Source organism: Pipra filicauda, unplaced genomic scaffold, assembly GCF_003945595.2.
Source record: "Pipra filicauda isolate LSUMZ 115617 unplaced genomic scaffold, ASM394559v2 scaffold233_size1220752_pilon, whole genome shotgun sequence".
NCBI classification, from domain to species: Eukaryota; Metazoa; Chordata; class Aves; order Passeriformes; family Pipridae; genus Pipra; species Pipra filicauda.
Window position 1 is genome coordinate 343,485 of NW_024104347.1, and position 23,923 is coordinate 367,407.

The following is a 23,923-nucleotide window of genomic DNA, read 5'->3' on the forward strand; positions in this document are numbered from 1 at the left end:
AGCATTAGGGCTACTTATGCAAAACAGTGAGCTCAGATTCTTACTTATAACAAATACTAGATTTTAATGAACTCTTAATCTCCCATTAAATTTACTAACTCCAGTTCCAGAAGGTCAAAGGTACTCTGGAGCTTATTTTTAATTTTTACATTTATCTGCAATGTTACCGTCTCCCAGCAAAGCCGGCAGTCTGTTAAGTAGGTATTCCTTCTCCCCTAAGCATACATGTTATTTACTAACACTTGAATAAAAGCGAAAGTGGAGGTTACCTTAGCTTTCATAGCTACTAAGGAGGACATATGGATGGCCTGACCTTTTCTCCTCTTTGCAAACTTGTCAGTGTACCAGGGATGAGGAGTGTCAAAATGCCTTACCCCAGAGGGCAAGGAGGATTGACCACTGATTAAGAGTGTTCCTGTTTGATGTCAGCTCCAAGACACACAGGACAAGAAAGAAAGTCCTCTTTGTTAACAAAGGATGTTATTACTGCATAAAATCAGAATTACCATAATGTTTGCTAAGGTGAGTGGCTGGGCAAGTACTTATTAAAGACATTCTGTTCAATGTCTTTTTAACAGCATCAATAGCACAAGATTAAAAGATTTATAGCTAAATATCCCACTCTTTCCTGATTCAGAGAGTTTACTGAGGAGTCTTATGGACGTGTTTCATTCTAACTTCCATGTTACTAAAACACTACACCAACCTTCCTCTTAAGTTTTATCTCCTCTACTCTGCAAGTCCACCTCTGTAAAGCAGTTACCATATGCTCAAATCACAGCTTGCATTTGAGCTTTCTTTACTTACAAGATCTAAACATACACTTAAATGTTTTGCTGAAGAGGAGATGAATTTCCAAGTCATGAACATTTTGGAACCAAAGTCAAAGAACTAAGTCCACTACCTGGATTTGGGGAAATACAAAAGTAGAAGAGCTGGCATGCCTTTAACACTGTCTTTTGAGTCCTTGCTGGGATGAATGTGTGTTTGAAAGGACCAAAAAGAAATGGTAAAATGCCTTCTTGTTGCCCAAAGGTATTTAATACAGCGTAGCAAGGGGAATATAATCAGCATTAAAGTGCTCTTCATAAATAATGGACAATCTAGCTGCTTTTATCTACTCTGCACTTTAAGAAAGTTTCTATTGCTGAATATTTCATGAGCAAAAGGTCATTTATTGTGGCTACAATTCAGAAACTGTTAGAAAAAAATTTCTATGTTGCAACACAATAATAGTGAGTTTTGAGTATCTGAAGAAACATGGGCAGGCAAACTACATATTTTGAAACTACCACACACAAACGAACAGGAACATCTTTGCCCTGAACTGTAACTACTGATTTTTAAGATGCCCAATCCTATTCAGCAATACAGCACTTAATCTCAAGTGAAGAACAAACTGGAATGTACGCTTTCCTGAGATGTCAGCTCTAGTTTGCATTTCTTAACAAAATATACTGCTGATCACAGGTCATTAAAGATGTGCATCTGTGAAGCCATTTTCAAGAAATCTGCTCTCTGCACATTATTTAAAGGTTTGTTTCAGTACAGCCTTTTAAAATTACAATTAGAGTTCCACATAAACAAAACCATTAAGGAAACACACCCGCGAACAGGTGAATTGTCAAGATGAGTTAGAAGCAACCTTAGCTCTGTCCCCTGTGAATATAAGGCTATGAGGCAATCTTATTGCCACATCCAGAGACAGATGCTCTGTGGGTGTAGATCAGCACGACTTTAAAGAAGTCAGTCTTGCTACACCTGGTTTCTATCAACTGAAGTACCAGTGCACTTCTCCTTAACCTTTTACAACGTCACACGCCCATGAATGACCACCACGGGAGCCTGCTGCACACCAGCACACCGAGCATGCCAGTGACTTGCAGCCTCAATAACATAAAAACAAGTGGCTTCAGAACATTAACAGCTAACATCTCTAAGCCAGGCCTTTCCTTGGGGAACTTTTCAGTTTTCTTTCTAATCCCACACTTCCAAACCATAGAGCTACTCTAAAACAAACAAACAAACAAACCCCCCCAAAAAAACCAAAAACCACACACACACAAAACGCACAAAACCAACAAACAACCAAAAACCCAATCCAATTATTTTAGTCACAGTCCCCACTTTTAAAAAACAGATAAGGAAAAAGTTAAAATATGAAAGGAGCTATCAGCAGAAGTTAGAAGCAATCAGGACATACAGTACCATAAATGGCAAATCACCTACATACAGGCCCCTGCACACAGACAACTAACCTGTCTGTGGCAAAAGAGGTTTATTTATTGAGTGACTTCATACGACACAGCAAGGAAGAGTCTGAGACACCACCTCTAGATCAATCATCTTTCTTAGCAACAAAGTACAGTGTAAGTCCCATGGAGTAATGAACATACATTAAAACACTATGCACAAAGCTGTACTTTGGATTTCAGATATTTTTCTGTGCATTTGTAAAAATAAAATTGATCTTTAGCACTTATTTCAAATAGGCTTACAGCTTTGTTGAGATGATATGTCCCTCCTACATTTACCAGCAGAAAAATTCAGACAGATCTGTCATGCGTGATTTGGCATTAGACACCTCAACTGCAGCAGTAAGGTTATTTTAAGGAGTTGTGTCTGCTACAGTCTGAACCTTACACAACACATTACTATAACCATACATCTAAAACAGTTGCTAAACTTTTTATTTATAGACATAGTGAATGTGATCCTTAATGACTCTGGTTTACTTAGGAGGGTATTCAGCGGTAAACATCATCTCATTTATCTGGATCTGTCAGATATGAACTGTCAATTTGGAAGCTGCAAGAAATGCACAGGTTTTACCCTGGCCCATTGCACAAAGGCAGCTTTTTCCTTTGGTCAATAAATTCTCTCAAAACACTGCATTTAAAAGCTTCGAATGTATCAACCAAATCATACTTTTAAAACAGAACTTTTGATGCCTGTTGCAAGCATCAAGAACCACTGATACCTACAGGATTTCTTGCTGCCTTTTACACTGCACTTCTCTCATTACATTTCATGGACTCGGGTGTAAAGGTAAAAGAAAAAGATTAGTGAAAAAAATTCGAAAGGAACACATCTCTGAGGAAAGCAAGGCCTCCCAGTTGTGCCCCCTGCTTGAGCAACAAGAAAATGAAGCTCATGGTAGTGTTTGCCAAAACAGATTGCAGGCTGGATCCAAAACATTATTGATGGGTAGCTGAAGTTTATACATATCAATAGAGTTAAACACCAACACTCTAGACTAATGAAGATACAGACATGTTCTTCTGTTTGATAGTATCTAATAATTTGTCAAGGGACTGTAATTGAAGCCAAAGACAGCTTATTACTCTGTATTAAAATACAGTATTTCATATCACACTGTTAGAGTAAATGATACATCTATCATGTGGCATTTAGATAGAGCTTTAGATATCTAAGAGAAAATGGGACGTGTCAGTTTAGATGAGCAATCCCACAAAAAATGACTATGATACTCATACAAAACCAACCTATGGAATAGGTTATGGAATGGAACAACCATGAAGTCTCCTACATCAAATCAACAGATGGGAAAAGAACTGACTTGTCCAGAAATGATGCAATTGCCCTGCTTCATACAGGAGAGTCAAAGAACAAGTGTCCATTTCCCCTACTCCACCCTCATCCTTGGTATGCCACAAAGTAGTAAGAGAGAGAAAACAGACATAGTCATTCTGAATGCCAGCGTTCAACTAAGAAACACTTATCAGAAGAAAACTCTTGCATTGAAATAAACTTCAGGTATCACTCAACTCACTGCATGGTTCTTAGAGATCAAACAGGTCAACTTACGTAGCTCTCCTACTTTCAGTATTTCGCACAGCATCTTTGTCAGCTCAATGCTACTTCGGCCAAACGGGCACTCGTGTTTGTCTTCTCGACTGCTGTTTTCCAGGACAATCTGAAGGTGGAATCAAAACAGAAAATAATCAGTTTGAAGAATCCATGAGTTGAAACACTATCCACCCCATCCAACATTTACAAGATACACCAGACTGAATTTAGGAAACTATATGTGGAGGCTCTGTTTTCATAGACCTTAGCCTTCCCTGTAGTTAAATAACCTATGTCATTTATGTTACGGCTTCAAACTGAAAGAGAATAGGTTTCAATCAGATATTAGGAAGAAATTCTTTACTGCGAGGGTAATAAGGCACTTGTACAGGTTGCCCAGAGAAGTTGTGGATGCCCCACCTCTGGCAGTCTTCAAGATCAGGTTGGATGGGGCATTGAGTAATCTGGTCTAGTGACAGGTGTCCTAGCCCAAGGCAGTAAGGTTGAAACTAGATGACCTTAAATGCCCTTTCCAAACCAAGCTATTCTATGATTCTATGTCTGAGGCAGTCAGCAACACATAAGCAGTGCTGGTCCATGACCAACTGGGAAGCTTTGCCATTGCTATGCACTGTTGATGTTCTGCACCACCCCTGGCTTGGAGAAACTGAAGTAGAAGCCAAAGAAAAAGAAATAGTTTCATTTCAAATTTGCTGGTTAAAGGAAATTAGATACAATTATTTATAGACATGAACACACCTAAAAGGATCTATAAAACCAAAGTGGGACAGAATTTGCATAGCTGGATTCAGTCTCCAAAGAAGGCTCAAGTGTTAAAAATCAAACTGAAGCTCATGAAGGAAGAAAATGTCCTCATTCTTCTCTCTGCTATGGAAGAAACTTGTGCTCATGGGAACTAGCACTCTTACATCAAGCCCCTGAATGCTGTAAAAACGACTCAAGGAGAGCCTTTGCATTCTCTGTTGAGTGACGCTGTAAAATAAACGGGAGAAAATAACTCCTTGCACATTTTTATATGCATTAGTTTCTGCTGTATCCAATACAGATGACCTAAAGTTTTCTCTGGCACTACAACTAAACAAGAGATTTCACTGCAGATAAAAACAAGTTATAAAAATTATATAGATTTCACTGAAGCAGTGAGCCTGAAAAAAGAGAATACAGAGGCAGGAAAAAACCAAAATGGTCAAAACAGATTTGCAGTAAGAATTGTCTTTGCAGAACAAACTTTCCCACTTCATAAAAAGAAAGAAATGTATCCTAAACAGCTGCTGCATAGCCTGGGGATGAGAATAGAAGAAGAAAATGAATTTCAAAGGTAAGAGATTTTGCCAAGTAACAGAGAACCTCAGAGGTTCTCTAAATTTCCTTCACAAATGGGTGTTTAGACACTATCTGTTTTGCATTCCTCCTGTCTCCTTAGCTTCCATCTTCACAATTTTTGTTTGTTTGATGTTTTTTGTTGGTTGTGGCTTTGTTTGTGGTTTTCATTGTTTTAAATCTTTCAATATTTACAGCAAAGAAAGCTTTGCAAAAGCTTCAAGGCTGGAACTTCAACCAAAACCAGGAGGAGAGATAAAGGTGAGGACCAATGCAATGCCAGATGCCACTAAAACCTTTCCCTCCCTCCCCAGATATTAGTTTTGACTGTTTAATGTTCTCTTATGTGCAGAAGCCTTCCCTGTGAAGCAGTTAAAAGTGGGAAAAGAACAAAAACCCAAAGGTAAGTAGGAAAGTTATGTGCTTCATACAGCATACCAAAGCCTCTTCACCAAGTTTCTATTTCAATCCTACTTTACAAAGGGCAGCCTCTAGTTGATACTCTGCTCCCAGCCCATCTCCCAGGGATGTAAAAAAATGGTTGCTCTCTGTATTGTGAGAAAGCATGATCATTTGGTTTTGTTTTCCAGTGCTGGTGCTGTTTTTTTTAAATTGCTTACACTTCCTACAAAAGATTAAAAAGTTATTAGAGATATACTTGACCACTACAAATTTTTACTGGCCCTTTTTCAACAGGACAGCATCAGAATCATGTTCAAAAGTCTGCCAAGAGGACTTTTCCTCCTAAAAGTTTTGGTTTAAATTACATGTAATTGTTCCATGTCATCTCTGGGTAACAGCTGTACCAAATCAAAGAAAAACCCCTGCTATTTTTGTTTTACATTGCTGTAGCCACTGTTCAAGGAACATGTGAATATGACTTTGTATTCTGGATGAGTCATCCTGCTTCAGTCTCTTTCATGGAGGATAGTGCTGCATTTTTACACCCAAAAGCAGGAACAGTGATAGAATAGCATAAGCACAATGTAAAGCTGTGTGTCTCAACACCTCCCTGAGATCTCTTGTTCTTTTTATTACCCTGTTTTATCTCCCGCATAATAAAACATAAAATCTGCATATTGGAGCAGGGTGTTGCTTCGACACGGATTTAGATACAGCAGAGAAACACTGGTAATAAAATCAATGGAGAGGCAAATTGAAAGGGCAAGGGGGAGGGAAAGGGAAGCACTTGGATCAGTATTCCTGCTCGCTTCTGGCAAATGCACTTTGTTGAGTTTCACATTAACCCAACATATTAACATTTCATGAGCACATAAATATTTAATGGTGACACCATCTATGCATATAATGTAAGGCAGAATTACAGCAATCAATAAGAATGCCAGAGAAATAGTTAAGGCACTGTGTATTGCTATACAGCAAATTAAATGGCAATTTGAGTAATCAATATGTAAAGCAGTCTTGAAATGATCCTCAGACATACACTCTGCAAGCAGCAATTTTTTTAGCATTTGCTGTACAAAATAAGGCAGCGCTGCCATGTTACATTTCTTCAAGAAAGGAAGAACGTCCTTTACTGCATCTAAATATCTGTAGGCAAATTTGACAGATATGGATCTTCTGTATGAAATAGCAACAGTAAAAAGGGAAAGAAAAAAAAAGAGGTTCTTATAAATACCCAAAGAGAAATAATTCCTAGTCTTGGCAACAGATTTACAACATTCATTATTATATTTGTAATACTCTTTTCGTGACTTCACGACTCATATCCTGTTCCAAAGTAAAATGCTATAAATACAGCTGATAAGGGCATGATTTTAATGTTATTTCCTTTATCGCTCTGGTTGCAGAGGAGAAATAAGCTGTGAATGGACATGTTTACTTCATAAACTGGTGAAAACAATCTCAGGGAAAGAAATTTAACACACAGCTCAAGACTGAGAATACTTTTCTATGCCTATAAAGCACACTCCTGGCTTGATTCACATTTCTATCACAGAAGTTATTTTACCATGGAAAGGAAGGTAGTGAGGAAGTCGCAAGCCCACACAACCTTCATTCAAACGGAGGTCTATCATTAATGCTCACGAAGTGCTGCACCCTATTATCTTCCTCCTCCTCCCCATCACAAATCCACAGTGAGTTGCAGATCCACCAGACATTTCAGAATGAGCAGGTACCGTGGATAAATTTTGCTTGGGAAAAACAAACATTTGAAGGCAGAGACCATGGACAATGCAGGAGAAGTTTTGACACCACAGAATTAAAGAATCATTTAGGCTGGAAAAGACCTTTAAAATCATCAAGTCCAACCGTTTACCCAGCATTGCTGAGTCTACCACCAAACCATGTCCCTAAGTGCCTCATCTACATGCCCTTTAAATACCATCAGGGATGGTGACTCAACCGCTTCCCAGGGCAGCCTGTTTCAATCTCCCAATTCCAATCTCCCCTGGCACAACATGAGACTATTTTCCCTTGACCAGTTGTTTGTTACCCGGGAGATGAGGCTGACTCCCATCTCACCATGACCTCCTTTCAGGAGTCATAGAGAACAATAAGGTCTCCCCTGAGCCTCTATTTCTCCAGGCTAAACAACTCCTGCTCCCTCAGCTGTTCCTCATCAGGCTTGTGCTCTAGACCCTTCACCATCTTCATTGCCCTTCTCTGGGCCCAGAGAACTTCAATAAAAACAGAACAAAAAGAAAAGAAAATTACTGAGAGAGGGCGGCCAGGAAAAGTCTGAGTCAAACCACGACACAGTGTTATACATTTTCTTGACATTTCTACATGTGAAACTCTGTAGCCTGTTAAGGCATGGGAATTTGACAGTATCTGTAGTAGAATACAGATCTGTGCAGTTTTTATTAAGTTACCAACATATAACTACATATATGTATGAAACTTAATCCAGCTGGCAGCCAGTCACAAGTGATGTTCCCCAGGGCTCAGTATTGTGACTGGTCCTGTTTGACATCTTTATCAATGATTTGGATGAGAGGATCAAGTGCCCCCTCAATAAAGTCACAGACAACAGCATGTTGGGTGGGAGTGTTGATCTGCTGGAGGGTAGGAAGGCTCTACAGCAGGATCTTGACAGATTGGATCGATGGGATGGGGACAACTGTATGAGGTTCAACAAGATATCTACCAAAGGCATGGCCATAAAATAAATTAAAATAATTATTTTAAATGTAATTTAATTTAAATAAACAAATAAAACTTAAAATAAATAAAATAAATATATTAAATATAAATATGTGAAATACGTTAATAAATAGATTTTAAGTTATTTTAAAATTTAAAATAAAATAAATTTAAGTATCACACCAAGATCACAGAGGAACAATGCAAATTCTCCAGGAGTAAAAAACACCCCAAACAAGACACCAAACCCCAAATCAAAAGATTTTCTAACTTTATGGCAGAGTTCCTTTATGATTTCCCATTAAATTATTCATTGAGTCTATCACTACCTCAGAAGCACAAAATAGACCCTCAGGGAGGCAGTGGACTAAACTAAGGATTTTCCACACTTGACTACCATGAGCTTAAAAATCTGCATCAGCTTCAGTAATGAAGCTTATATCTGCATCTAAGAGTTAATGACTGTCAAAAGGCAAACTTTTCAAGACAGGTATATTCAAAAGCTTCCTCATCAAAATCCAGGAGGCTAAAACCACCAGACAGAAATATTTCTCCTTGACTGGGAAGAAACATCGACTTAGCCAGTCCCTTAATCCTTCACATTCAAGATGAAGTTGGCTCAAAATATACTGCCTACAGCAACTCAGACGTAATTCTCAGATTCCTGAACCAAAATCAGAGCTTGGAAATGGAATAGAGATTCATTATGATTAGGAAGTAAATACAAAACTGAAAGGCAATATTCACTATAGTTGCATCAATACTTCTAATAAATCCCCAAGTAGACAATTCAATGAGTGTTGCTGCACTATTAAAAGGAAGCATTTCCAGAGACCAATTTTGTAGTACTATCTAAAATGATCCTGTTTTAATAGAGAACAAGTTTTCTAGCAGTCTGCTGTAGATTAATATCAAGAGGTTCAGAGAACTAGGTAGTGAAGATCATAAAAAGCTCAGACCCAAAATTAAAGGTCAAGCAGCATTTTAATACCCAGAAATTGCAGAGATGCTCTTCCTTTTCTTGACACTGCTTTTCCTTTCCCTAAGCCTCCTTATCATATATGGTAGGTTTCACCATTCCCTTTTAATTTAGATGCTTTAAGTAACTCTAAGAAGCAAGTCCTTAGGATATGCTTCCTGAGAAGGCTAAGAGACTCTACTGCAGTCAGATTCAGTTTCCATTCATCCTTGTCAGCAATTTTGTTTTCTTCCTAAGGCAGCTTGTCATTTGCTTCAGCTTCAGCATCAGTCTTCTTCCAACATCCTTCATTCTGCATTGTCCTCACTGACCCTGTATTTTCCATTTCCCATGCTTCCTCTCTCCCTTATCTCAGTCCTCCTTCACATTCCAGAGTCATTATAGAGATTTCTCATGGCAAAACAAAATAAAGCATCAGCTATTTCTGCCTTCCTCTGGAAGGCACTAGAATTGCAATTTAAACCAAGATTTGAATGAAGATCCGAGACCTACTACAGATACTGAAAAAGAAGAAAGGGGGCACTGACATGAGAAACACAGATGCTAAGTCATGCCTTACCTGAGAGTCATCTAGTTACAGGACCATGTTAAGGATAAGATACTGTCTGATACGTGCTTGGATGTGCGCAATTACAAATAAGCACCTGGGGGTTAATCAGCTCATCACATGAGGAAGTGCCTTTTAACCTGCTGCTCCCAAGGAGAACTGCTATCAGACAGCACGGAGTCCACTATGCCAAAGCAGCCAGGAGACAGTGAAACTGTCATACGGGGCAGGAGGGACAAGAAAAGCATCTGATTATGTCATTATATAAGAACATACAGGTAAGAGGGTGAATTCAAACTATCATGGTAACATTATAGCCAGTGTTTGACTCTGCAGCCATAAAACACTTCTAACAGAGACAGCTTAAAATTTCCAAAAGTTGGTTCTCTTCTGGAAAATTATGATGTGGTTTTAAAATAAATCTAGTGCCAAACTATCACAAGCTAAATTTGGACAGTTCCACAGATGCCCATCAAGCAATACATTTTGTTTCTCATACAAACACCTTAGCATGAAGCATGACTGTTTTGTTTTTTTTTATTTTCCATCAAAAATAAATATGCAGTGGTTTGTCTTGAAATAATATGTATTTCCTCCTTTCCTTGCCACTCCACACAGAATCAACCAAGTAATTGTAAAGCATAGTGGTAAGACCCAAGATGAGAAGGCCCAGTTCCCATGTTATCTTCAGAAGCAGCACCAGGATGTGCTCTTCACTTTCCACAGGCACAGGTATGTGACAGTGATTTGGTGTTAATCTGGTCCAGTTTGAAAACTAATGGCCAGGTATTCCTTCTCCCTCCTAATGTCCCACACAAATGTAAGAGAGCAATGCTTTTCCTGCAATTCTCTCCTTGCTCACCTGTGAGGGGGAAGGCAGGAAACTGCAGTATTTGCAGAATATAGCAAATACATATCCTTTGGATCAGGACCTCATTTAGACAACAGCTTCCATATACATGGGAAAGTTTAGGTGTGCTATGAATCGCAAGAAGTGATCTGAACATATCCAGGACTGTAAGATTATCATACATATCCTAATGCACATACTACACAGGGCTGTGCAGAGAGTGCCGTGACTCCCTCACAGTTCTCTTTCTCACTCAGTACTAACTTAAGTCTGCGTTTATGCTGCAACCAGCCACTCCAGGATTTTGCCTCTTTACTAGGGACCCTCTCAATTCTGCCATCAGTGATGGAGGCCCTCAGGGTTGTCATGTAAAGCACAGAAATTACGTGATGTTTGGAAAGAAAAAAAAGGTAGGTAGAAAAACACTTAGATATCTGAGTGGAAGGCAAGAACAGAGAATGGAAAGCCTGGCAGAGAAAAGAGGAGACAAGAACACTAATAGGTTGGGAACCACTGGGCTTAGGCAATTAGGTCTAGTGGAAAACTGCATTCCTTCATGAGACTCACCAGAAAGACTCTTGTGACAAGCTCACATTTCTCTCTACCTTCTGCAGAACAGAAACAAATTACATCCCTTTTCCTATAATTTTGGGAGGGGGGTGAGGCATGGCAGAAATCAAGCTCAAATTTATTTCAGAAAATACTGAAATTATATGTTGGACTCCTTCCTCATATCCGATCAGGCTAGAATGAGTAGGCATGAGTAGACTTTGTGAATTGGTGGAAGGATGTGTAGGCAGCCTCCTATACAACAACTGCATGGGTTAGAAAGTATACGGCAGACAGTCTGACTGTGACTCAACCTGTTTAAGTTCTGAAAGGTCTCTGCAGGATGCCAGCATTTTTCCTGCCTGCATCACCGGCACTCACAAACAGCACCTGCTCCTCCACTGCGACTTCTGAAAGCTTCAAAAGCAAAAGAATTCCCTCCTCAACCTCCCCAAAAGTAGCAACTCAATTAGCTGCAGGGGAAGAATTGTGCCTGCATTGCAACTGCGTGAATAACCAATTTACCAGCTCAGCAAATGTAGGGGAAAGGGGATTTTTTACTATTGACCATAAACCAGTTACTAATTTTCAGGTAATCAAGGTAATTCTTACTCTCAAGGTAACCAGAGTCCAAATGTTGTTTCGATTTTACTAACTTTTAAAATTTGTTTGAAATACAAGAACAGAAAACTTACAGGCATACCACTTACACATTACTCACAAAAATGTAGTAGAATTGGATCCATTATAAAACATACCAAGAGGTTAGTAAGTCAAACTTTTCAGCACAGATTTCAACCCTGGTTTCCCACTCTGGTGAAAATATTTTATACCAAAAATTTTACATGTAATATCTAACAAATATTTGAATTAAATAGATAAAATCAGTGGGAAAAGGGATAAACGTTCTCTTCTATAGATGAGACATGAATTTCAGGCTAGAGTAAAATTATATTTTTTTCTGAGGAACACTTAATTTTTTCCTACACAGATGAAGAGCCTCCTAATCTAATGGCAAAGAAATTGGGCATAAACTTGGGCAGCCGGCTGGGCAGAATCCAAAATAGGTGGCTAGCCAATGCTCAGACCCAGAGCTGCTAACTTTATTTGCATTTTCTGCCTGAAGCATCAATCCCTTGTGCTTAAAGAAAATGACAAGACACAGTATGTGTCTTCTGAAGGTAGAATCTCACCCAAAAGAAGCAGTGAGTCCTGCTAGAATATAGCTGGTCAGAAACACGGAAGAAAAATATAGACAAGTCACCAGCTTGTCAGTCATCAAAAGCAAATTCATTAGAATGAGAAATGTGGATCCCAACAGAGACAACATCATAAAGGACTTCTTTGTGACTCATCTGACTTACTGTGAAATTCAATAATCTCCAAGCAAAATCCTACACTCCCTCCCAGATATACCAGAAGTTATCACTATAGTTAGATGCCTGTGAGGAAAATGTAAAATAAGGGAATATTTCAAGGGCACTACATTAGAGGCTAAGGTGTAGTTGCTGTAAAACCAGTTTACCCAATGGCATCTGCTCTTTCTGCCTGGAAACACTGTTAAGTTAGCAAAGATGAATGGCAGTACACTCCCAACTGGAGTGGTAGCTTTGCTTTTGCTGCCTGCTATCACGAATGCCTGAATGAACACTAACTGCAGATACAGGAGTCAACTTATCAAAATTGCAAAGCTACTGTTTCTAGAGAGGCAATCCCAGGCACAAACATGGCACATTTAAACACAGGACAACAACCACCAATTTTTACTTTTTGGGTTACAAATAAAAGAAGTGTTCAGTTTGGTTCCTTTAGCTTACACTTCACCCCAAATTAAGTATGCATCATTATTTTACATCAATATTAGCAATCACTGAAGTGCATGTGTTCAAAAAAATAAAGGGAAATGAATACACACCAACAAGCATATATGCATACAAAATATTTCGGTTGCATATATTTATACCTCTCTCCTCTTTCTATCTTGAAAACAAAATAGATCTGAACAATCTTGCACCACAAATTCTTGAGCAAATCAAAGACAAAGCAGCAATAAATGAAAATAGTAATAGCAATGGTGGCATAATACTATTTCCATGGAAAGGTTTTTCCTCAGACACTCTTTACACTCAGAAGAGTTCCAAAAGCACACTGCTACGAGTAACCAGTAACAAAAATTTCAAGATATCCGTACTGAATAAAGTCTGTCTTAAAGTTAACTTATAATTTTATTTTTAAAATTAGTAAAACATAAAGCTGAAGTAGTTTTGGAAGCAAATTGAAACTGGGGGGACACATGACTTCTTCTGCTACAAAGGAACAAAAAAAATTATCTGTCACAAAGCTTTATTCCAATCATTTTCTTCACTGTTAATTTTAATTATACACACTGACTGCCCTATAATTATGGAGCTTGGGAAGCTGCCAATTATTTCCTGTGGAAAATTTTAAAATTTCTTTCAGAAATTCAATATTACTTCCATTAATGCATTCCAGATACTATGTCATGACCTTCTAAAAGTCAAGCCTCTGATGATAGTGACTGATTATTAAAGTGGAATGTGAAAAAAGCCAATGCATATCAGTCACTGATAGCACCAGACAATTAATTAAAAAAGAGAAAGAAAAGATAACTCAACAGGAAACTAATTCAATAGGAAGCTTTTTTAAAAATTCAAATGATAGCTAACAACAGGCAGTCAAAGAAAACATGTTTGTTTTTTTCCTGTTCGCTAAACAACTTTTCTGCTGGAGGCTCCAGTCATATTGAATAGCAAACAAAATCCTGAGATTCAACATCCGTTAACTCAAAGTCTACATAAACACTCTGTTTATCTCAACGAAGACAGCATGTAAAGAAAACATATTACTGCAATCTCAGGAATAAGTATGCAACAGGAAAAAGGTGAATGAGAGTAGTGGATTGTGGGTAAGTAGGTAAAAAAGAATAAAACGGGAGAAAAAATTGTGATTATTTTTGTTTCCTCCTTCACTATGTAACACCCATATTTTCACCCTGAAATGCCTTTTGCTTTCAAGATTCAGAGTTACCCATCTGCTCCACTGCCTTCGCACCCATATTCTTCAACAAATTGCAATTATATTTACTCTTCTTACTTTAGTTTACCAAAGTACATTACTCTTCTACTGGTCTTTGAAACCCCTTTGCCAGTCCCCAAAAGTGTACTTCAGTTTCAGACATTCTTCCCACCTAACTAATCCATTTATTACACAAATTACTCCTAAGCAGAGTCATTTACAGGAGGCAGAAAAAGGAATGAAAACGGAAGAGATTACTTATTGACTGTATTCTCTTCTAACTTCTGTTTTTCATTAATACAAGAAGATAACATAACTAGGGTCACGCAGCTGGGGCATCGTAAGAAAGTGGCAGGTCAGACTGCAGGGAATTGTGCTGCCCATTAAAACGGGCAATACACTCAATATGACTTCCTGATAGTGTCTCCACTTAATACATCGCATTCTGTCAGGGAAAACTTTATATATTCCAAGTTCATTTCAAACCAACTCTGGGTTTCAGACTCAATTTCTCATTACTGCATAGAAGAGATATTATCTCATTTGGGGGCTTAGGAATTAACCTATGGCACAGGAGTCAACTGTATTGCAAAGGGCGAAGTTGAAACTAATCTGTCCTCCTAGGAACCAAAATATTTCCTAGTATCAACAATGAAAAAAAGAGAAGAGCTTCTGTCAAACAAGTTTCTCAGTATGCAAGTAGTACTTATAGCTAACAATTTCTTGAGGAAATTTTAGGTTGATCACAGGAGAAATTTGTTAGGACACAGGAACAGAAATATATCTAAAAAAATAAGTAAAGTCAACAGGCTGTAGAAGTAGAGCAAACTGATGTTGTGGGAGCTTTGGGAGCCAAAGGCCATGAAGGAAAGGTAATGTTAGAAGTAAAATAAGGAACTTGAAAAAGAAACAGGCATGTCAGGGCCCACAGGAAATGACTGTACACCAGCTAGTAAGTCAAGGAGATGAAAAGATAGAAAGTAGGTGTCTTTTGCAATCAAAGACTATCAACGCTGTAGGACTTGCACAACATGGCTCATCTCAGAGGCGTTCATATCGCACCAGCAATGCAAGTATAAACACTAAGCAGAACTCCTCAGGAGTGGCGGATAGGCTAACATACTCCCAAAGCGAGTTTATAGTTTCTAAAGCAGCTTTAGGCAAGCAATTGAACCTTAGAATACCTCTGTAAGACAGTTCTAGTGTATGTGTACTCTTTCTTAGATGGGAAATACACGAGGTACTCAGGCACTCTCGTAACAGGAACCATGTAAGAATAAAAACAGGCATCTCAAAACAACAAAAGGTCTCAGTAATTCAGCAGCTAAAGTACTGCATTATAGAAACAGAGCTGAGCCAGCAACAAAGTTCTTTCTAAGGAGTGGCTAATTACATGCTTCAGTGAATCCAGTTTTTAAGACAGCATTTACAACATGAAAATGAAAAATAAGAAAAAACTGGGAGTTGACAGAAAAACTCTATTTCAATAGAATTTCTGTCCTCTCTAAATTTTTTCACGCTCTTTAAAACATGACTGTCTTATTTGGAAGAACTGGCTAGCTATACTAAGTATATTCTCTAAACTTAGAATTTTCAAAAGAAGCCTATGAAGTAGTGCTGTCCAGATCTTACCAAATTTTATTGAGAAACAGTAACCAATTCTTTTTTATAAACAAAAACACTATTTGGCATAGTTTATCCAGAAAACATACTCTTTGTCCAGAATGTGAAATAGCCACTCAGGGGCTTATGGGGATTGATAAATACTATTTGTATTGCATACTAACACAGTGTCTTTTTTAAGAGTTATTGCTAGATTCAGACTGAGGAGAAAGACCCATGTAAAGAGCAAATCCTACAATCTTACGGTCTACTACTATGTCCATGGATATTGGCAGGCCCTTTACAAACCTATTAGAACTTTGACACCAATCTGATTTGAACAAAAAGCAGATGATAATGCATATTAAAAGCTGATTTTTAACTTCTAGCGGAAATGATCGGAAATGTCTCCTTGCTATACACAAATGTCTTTAAGCAGGTCTGCATGTGCACTTTTTCTTGGGGAGTTAAACCATCCCTATGATCTCCAGTCACTGACATTCTGGACTATCCTCTACTCCCATCTGTGCTTGCCAGGTTTATGCTTGGCAAATACTTGATTTCAATAAAATTCAGGAAAGGTTGTTGTCTTCAGAGGCAGGTATTATTCAGCTGTATGCCTCTTTTTGTAAGGATGCAACATAACTTGCTCTAACTACCTTTGAAATAACAAATGTAGAAAGTGGAGTGGGCAGGGGCCAGGAACGGGTTATGCAAGTGACTCATGATACTTTTGTATTTTACTCTAAGCATGACCTCACCTACAGCAGTAGTTTTAGTGGAAACATCTTAACTCTGAGGACATTGCCAACTCATTTATCTGTCAAGGCATTCACTCATCAAAACCTTCTTTCCACAAAAAACCCCGACAGTTTTTGGTAGACTTGGAGCAGGTCGGAGAATACTATACAATTTCTAATTTCTAAGCTTATCACCATCCGTTATGCATCTGACAAAGGCACAAGTTCATTTCCCTTCTCTTTGCAGGCCTAAGCAAAAAGTAGTATTTGCAAAACGTAGTATCTATAACATTTGACTCAGCAACGACAGACTAGATGTACAGCTTTCTCCCAAAGCTTTTACAGACTTATGTCATGTTTTAGTGTCATGTGGTTCACCTTCCTGTTGTTAATAATACCAGGATTTTGAACCTCCTCTACAAAGTCAACTGTAAACAGTACTGTTCCATCGTCACTGTGAACAGGCAACCACAAAAATCTCAACAATAAGAAACCTTACCCGTATGTAAGCATCCTGGTGATGTTTAGCAAAGTACAGCATGTTGTCAAGGGCCAGCATTCCTGGAGGGGTCTGCGTGAAATCCATCGCTGGGTTTACATGATTCTGTAAAAAGATGGCAAGATCACTTATCTTTACATAAGCTGTCAGCTCCCCGGTGATGAGCACCATGTTAGCATGCTCTGTCAAAAAAGTCCAGCAACAGAAAGCTGTTAACAAAGAAATGGTCCATGCCCTGAAAGAATTTTAAAGCCTATGAGGTTGTCATGTTAGTAATTCACTTCCATAGCTATGGAATGGAATTTCCCAAAGGTTGAATGCTTCAGAAGTGCAGATCTCCAAGTCTTTCATGGCAGATAGACTCCTTGGTGGTACTACAGATTAAAAGTACATGAAAATGCAGATATTTGAGCAAACAGACAGCTATTTATATAACTGCTATGGAACTATTTCAAATAAACATCAAAATGGAGAAAAAACCTACCAGACTAAATAGCTATATTAAGTCTACTGGATTTTGTGGACTCCTGAAGACAAAGGGCCCCAGAGAAAACTTTATGAAATTAAATAGATTCACCTTGTGGACTTCAGGTACCTTTTTTTGTTACGTTCTGAATCTATAAATTTCAACTATAGAATTAATGAATGAACATACCAAATACAAACAGAACTCATTAGCTTCTACATGCACCTACATATTTCAAATATTTCAAATGTTCAGTTTCACATACTATATGAAAAAAATACATTTGCTCAAAATATTCATTAACCCAGATGATCTTTTGATTGGATGGAATTAAATGTATATTTGAACAAGTTTTATGCAGTTCATGGTTTAGACATGAACATTTGCCTGGTTTCAGCACAGAAGCTGCTCGGAAATACAAAGAAGATTATGTCTCCATCAAAAAATGCCTCTTTTCTGCTATGCTCTTTTATCAATATCACCTGTGCAATGTCTCCTGCTCCACTCATCATTCTGACACAAAAAGATTTTCCTAGCTGCTTTGCAGTGGTATTTCTATTCTGCAAGACCCAGCTGACAGAGACTTTAAAAGTGCATTTACTACCAGAAAACTGGTAGAGATCAGCACAGATTTCTGCCATTAGTCTGTTTCCGCAGTTTGCTCAGGGTCTGATCCACCCACCTCACTGACAAAAGCATGGGTTTTACTACTTTTTCTTCTGTTGAGTCTGTCAGGCCATAAAGAGGTAGAAATGTGAGATTTCACTTTCTTGCCTATTTTATCTTTAGATATATCATAGGCTGATTTTAGCTAGTCAATAATTTATCACTACATAAAAGATTAGAAATAGTAGAAAGCAAAAATTATACATTAAGATGCCTGCTGCAACTTTAAAAGTAGACACAGATGGCTGAAGATGGCATGCACAATGTACATTTCCAGCTTAGGAGAACCAGTGTACAAGCAAAACAATCATAGGTTCATTATTTGCAATAGGGAATCAAGAGGACATCTAGAATCTTAGATTTTATATGGAAATATCTACGCAGTAGGTATTGCAGAAGGGTGGTAGTAGTCTAGAGCAGGAAGACAATGGCTTACTGAGTTGTATTTTCCCAAAACTCCTTTTTTTCCAAGCTGGGTTTTTGTTTGTTTGTTGTTTTTTTCCACTTTTATCCGAATGACGGACAAAAGCACTTCATGGCTATTTCCCCAACTCAAACTTTCATCTTCCATGTTGATGCATTTATCAGTCAGAACACTTAAAATCAGTACAAAACTGCTTCAAAAAAACATCACAAGCCCAACAAACTTCAGCTTCTGGGAGGAGAAAACTTTTCTTTCTACAATTTTCAAACATTCCAAAAAGTGCATTTTAAGAGAGGCTGAGTCTGGCAGACACACAAATGTCCACCTGTATATCCATGCATCCATCCCCCAACCCACCATGAATATCTAAGCCAGTCCTTTTATGCATTTGAAACTACATTCATTTTGGCCATAAAGTACATGTTCTGGGGAACACCACTTGATACTTAGCTGTGTCATGAGGCACATTTCCTTGGGAAAGCTGTTGGGAACCACATGAAGCACCAGTCAACAGAAAATCCTACAGCACCAGTTTCACAATGCCTTTTGTAAGCAGAACTTCAGTATAGAGCTGAACACACACTCTTGGCTCTCATGTTATAGCACAGGTAGGGTGCATTTGGATAAATACCTGACAAGCAGAGAGAGTACCCATCTACCTTATTCCAGCAATTAAAATACTAGTACTCATTTCACTGGTATTTACAATGTTTAAATAAAAGCAGGATACTTTTTTAATGCTTTTTTATAAAAAGGCTGACCTACTGTTGCTTGAATAGTGCTTTCCTTCCACATCTTATATTTCCCATTCTACATCTCAAATTTTATAGAAACTAAATATAGTGAGAGCATGAGAAATCTCATCACGTTTAGTATGGATAACTTATTTTGTCTCTTATGATTACTACTAGTTCTATATGCAACCAGAAAAGTGATCTCTCCATCACTTCTTACTTTTTCTCCACGTCAAACCTATAAACCCAGCTATTTTTAGCTGTTTGTTTTAAAAGTTTCTGGATCCCAGGATAACTAGGGCTTGATCTTCAGCTCTGTTAAGTCAAATAACTGGAGCTGATAATAGCTGAGGATCCACAAGACAGTTCTGGTATGAGAGACAATACATTATCTTCAGTTATTCTTCAAATTCAAAAGAAATGTCAGACACCTTGTTCCCTTTCTCCTTTCTCCCTCCCCCTAAAATCATCTTTTTCTTAACATGATGAATGTTTGTGGTTGCAATATTAACTTATTGAGAGTGGGTATGGAATGAGATACAAAGCTAAATTATCTAAAATGCTATAGTGAATAATTCAGAAGTATGCAAACACTCCCACCTACAACATAATTTATTAAATATACAGAACACAGTTCTTCAGGCATATTTGTTGCATCTGTTTAGTATAAAATCTATGGTACTTTTCTCTTTATAAAAAGCAAAGAGTACAAATACAAATGGAACAGATTTGTTACGTCAATTTTTTCAGATAATTTTTTATTTTTTCCACTAGGTTGAGTAATAACTATGCATCTTTCAGCTTCAGCATCTGAGCAGTATTAACTGCTTACGCTCTTATGCCGTACATGTTAATATACCAAAAGAATCAGCAATTTGTTAACCAACATAATAGGATACTGTGGAAACAAATATTCATGCTTTCGGACAAGATAGAAACCCAAAATTAAAAAAAAAAATTAAAAATCATGTGGCATGTTTCACAAGATGACAGCTATTCTGGCTAAATCCCAGTGCAGTAATTATTTCAGAGAACCTAGCATTCTCATGCAGTCCTAGCTGTGTAAAGCTTTCTTCTCTGTCCTGAATGGCTTCACTGTCCTACTTTTGGCAATCTATGAGGGATGTATAGATTTCAGTTGTAAGAACATGTCCTCACACCGAGATGCCTAATCACAGAAATGGTGTACTGTCCGTAACTGCTAATGGAATAAGTACTGTTCGTTCCTTATATTATTCCTAACAACAGGATCTTCCATGTGAATACGCCGAAGCACAGAAACCATTTATTTTCCTGCATTCCTAGGCCATTAACATACAAACTTATTTCTGTCTTGACAAATATTGACAGCTTATCACAGGTTTTGCACCAGTGCGATGTGCAGCCATGTAAATCAGTTGCCAAATCATGCTAGTTTGTCCTGAGTAGGTGCTAGACCCATTAATAGCTGTTTTCCCAATACCAAAGCAGCTCAGGGGAAACCCTATTCTGAATGCCTAACTTCTGTAGGTTGACATAACAAAAACACATCAGAAGTTTCCAGGGAAGAATCAGGACTGTAAAAGAACTGATTATAGAAAAACTTCAGAACATATGAAGACTCCAATTTAAATGGTGTCATTCTAAATTGAACCCTCTCAAAAGTGGTCGTGTTTTTTTCTGCAGAAAAAGGAACAATCCGTCTTCCAAGATAACACCAGGGACAGCAATCTCTTTCTCCTGTCTTCAATTACTTGCTTACTCATTTTCTAATTCATTTTAAATCTAAACCATGGTTCTGTGGGCTAGGAAGGAAAGCAATCACCTACCTGGTTCTACAGCACCTATGCAAAAACTTTCCCTGGATCAAATGAAGAAATCATAGTACGTACATGGATGTTTGTTCCTAAGAACTCAGGACCAGGAGAGTGGGAACTTTCTGAGTTATATTCACAGTGAATTATGAATTGATACACTTAGGTTGCAAGTATCAACAAGCATACAACATCACCATTTATCCCTTCCCTAAATAAACCTGAAGCTTTACATGCAAAATGTTCCCATCTGTTCGTTTACACAAGAATTACAAATAAGAAAAAATGCTACATTAAAAAAACACAACAACATTTCTGCAGAGGTAGTCAGTTAAAACTCTTAATGAGGAAATAATTTTGTCCTTTTATTTAACAATGCTATATTCAAAGAGATGATGATGGTGCACACGACTTCCACCATCCCATTTAATGAGATAAAAGACTGACTCGGGAATTTTCAACCTTTATGTATTCAATGAAAGTAAGAACTAACAGATTTGTTTTTCTTTTGATAGCTCTTTAAATATGAAATTGGGCTTTTTTTTCTCAAAGCCTATTTTTTTAATTTTCCAACAGAACTCTATGATAGAATGAAAATGTATCTGAAGGATCCCTGAATTACTAAATAAATAAATAAATAAATAACCTGCCTGTCTAACGCAAGTGAGAAGTATCAAAAGCTCAGCAACTGCTGTATCTTTGAAAGAATACGCAGGAAGTAATTTAAGATACTTTCAGTGCAAGTCATTTAAATCACATTCCTACCACACATAAAGAACTTCAGTATATTTCTACTGGATATAGTTTTCATGAAGACTTACAAACAATATTTTCATACAATGATGGTAGTTTTTCCTTTAACTAACACATTTTTAGCTCTTCTCAACTTTGTGTTGAGGCAAATATTTGGCCATTTCTACCAGCTTAAGTTTTGATATTTTTGTTGTTGTTTTTGTGACATTTTTGCAATACATATTATGAGACTACAAATGTTACCTTCTAATAATAAAACTCATTCCAATTTATGTAACATGTTAAGCAATAGACTTTCAGGATCAAGTCTGACCTCACCAATATAAAACCAACCTTCTTAATATCAAAGACATTGTATGTACAATCTGCGCATACTTTGCCCTATGAAAGTTTTAAAAAAATATTATTTGACTACTGTATTCCCTTAATTCATTGAGCTACTGTGTAATCTAATGTAAAGCACCACAGAGTTCTATGTAAGTCGCCACCAGAAATCTGTCCCCGTCACAAAAGGATGCTATGGTGGTCAAAATTGCAAAAATCTAAATGTTAGTGTAGTGCAATTAAATCAGCTAAAACCACCAGATAGAACATAAGTGCATGTCAAAAGACAAGCACTACATATTTTCAGTCATGAATAAATCACACGTTATAAAGCAAGACAAAGAGCTCTTGCATAATTCTTTGTATTTTGCACACGCCTGTATTAGGGATACCTATATTACACATACCTATATTACATTCAGCTAATGCTTTGAATTCCAAAATCTTAAGCCCAAGGGACTGCCATTATTTTGAAAGCCTAGAAGAATACAAAATGAGTGCTATAACTTAGAGTGACCACGTCTTGTCCAATGCATGACAACGATGAGCCACCTCTCAGGCTTTAGTTTAGTTAACAAGGGCAGACTTTAGAGTTAGATACATATTTAGCACTTCACAGATTGCTGACTTATTACTGAAGTAATGCTTTCTGGGCAAATCTAGTTATCAAGCAGTAACAGGTCTCTTTCAGGCATATTTAGAATGAATCAATGGGACATGGCCTTTTCAATTACATTTTTTTAGCGTGGAAAATTACTTCCAGATATCTCCCCATATCCACTGAGTTTACAGAATAACTGAGTAAGCTGTCAAATATCCACTTGCACATATAGCTAGACTGGGTCAAGAAATTAAAAGTCATACTACTTTATTATTATTCCAGATATTTAACAGCCAGATCCTGCCAGATTTCCTGTCATACACTTTTGGGCAAAGTCAGTCCACTTTAAATTGCTGCTGGATGAGACATGAGTTAAGCCAGACGGTTTTCACTGCAGGGAACTAGGGACCTTTCCCATGAGACTTTCTAGAGGCCCAGCTGAAAGCATATGAGGCAGGTGTCCCTCCAGCCAGTGCTGCTGGAGAGCAACCAAGGGCTACAGCTTTTCAGATAACTCCAGTTCTTACAAAATCATGCTGGAATATATTACCCACATCCTGGCCAGCAAGATATTTTCATATTGTTTGAACTACAACACTCATGAAATACACCAGGAAAAACTGGCATAGAGCATTCTCAACCTAAAAAGAGCTACTGTTATAAATATAGGCTTTTTTATGATTTCAGAATGTGCAGGAGATCAACTAGTTTAATTTTACCAGTGTCATTAAAGCAGCTTGCCTTCTCTACACATATAGGATCTAAGGCATGAATTCCCATCCTGCCCAGCAGGAGAATTATCAAGCTAGCAAGATGACAGTCATGTGAGAAAACAGTGTGAACAATGCTAGCAGGAAGAGCAAGCCAAAGAAATTAATCCATCTACACTACAAATACACACAGATTAAATGTTTGCAACGAGACAGAAGTTATGCATGCCAGAAACAAAATCTGCCTGAGTAATTTTATTTCTGTGAGTCCTATCAGATGTGTCAATTAGTTAGACTTAGTGTTCCTAAGTCTAATTTTGCATGAAAAGCTTTTTTTGAATTTAGGTAAGCTTAATGCAAGTGAAGGAAGGTACACTGTGACTTCCACTCA

The 23,923-nt window shown here is 37.7% G+C and overlaps 1 protein-coding gene across 2 annotated transcripts in view; it reads right to left on the reverse strand.

Annotated features, from left to right (window-relative positions):
- The window catches only part of ELMO1 (engulfment and cell motility 1), a 317,291-nt gene that overhangs the window by 150,386 nt on the left and 142,982 nt on the right, over window positions 1–23,923 (reverse strand). For both annotated transcript variants that reach the window (XM_027729150.2, XM_027729149.2), the window contains exons 15-16: window positions 17,062–17,166; window positions 3,829–3,937 (exon numbers count right to left, since the gene is read on the reverse strand). In XM_027729150.2, the coding sequence (XP_027584951.1) occupies window positions 3,829–3,937; window positions 17,062–17,166 (214 nt within the window). The remainder of the gene's footprint in view (window positions 1–3,828; window positions 3,938–17,061; window positions 17,167–23,923) is intronic.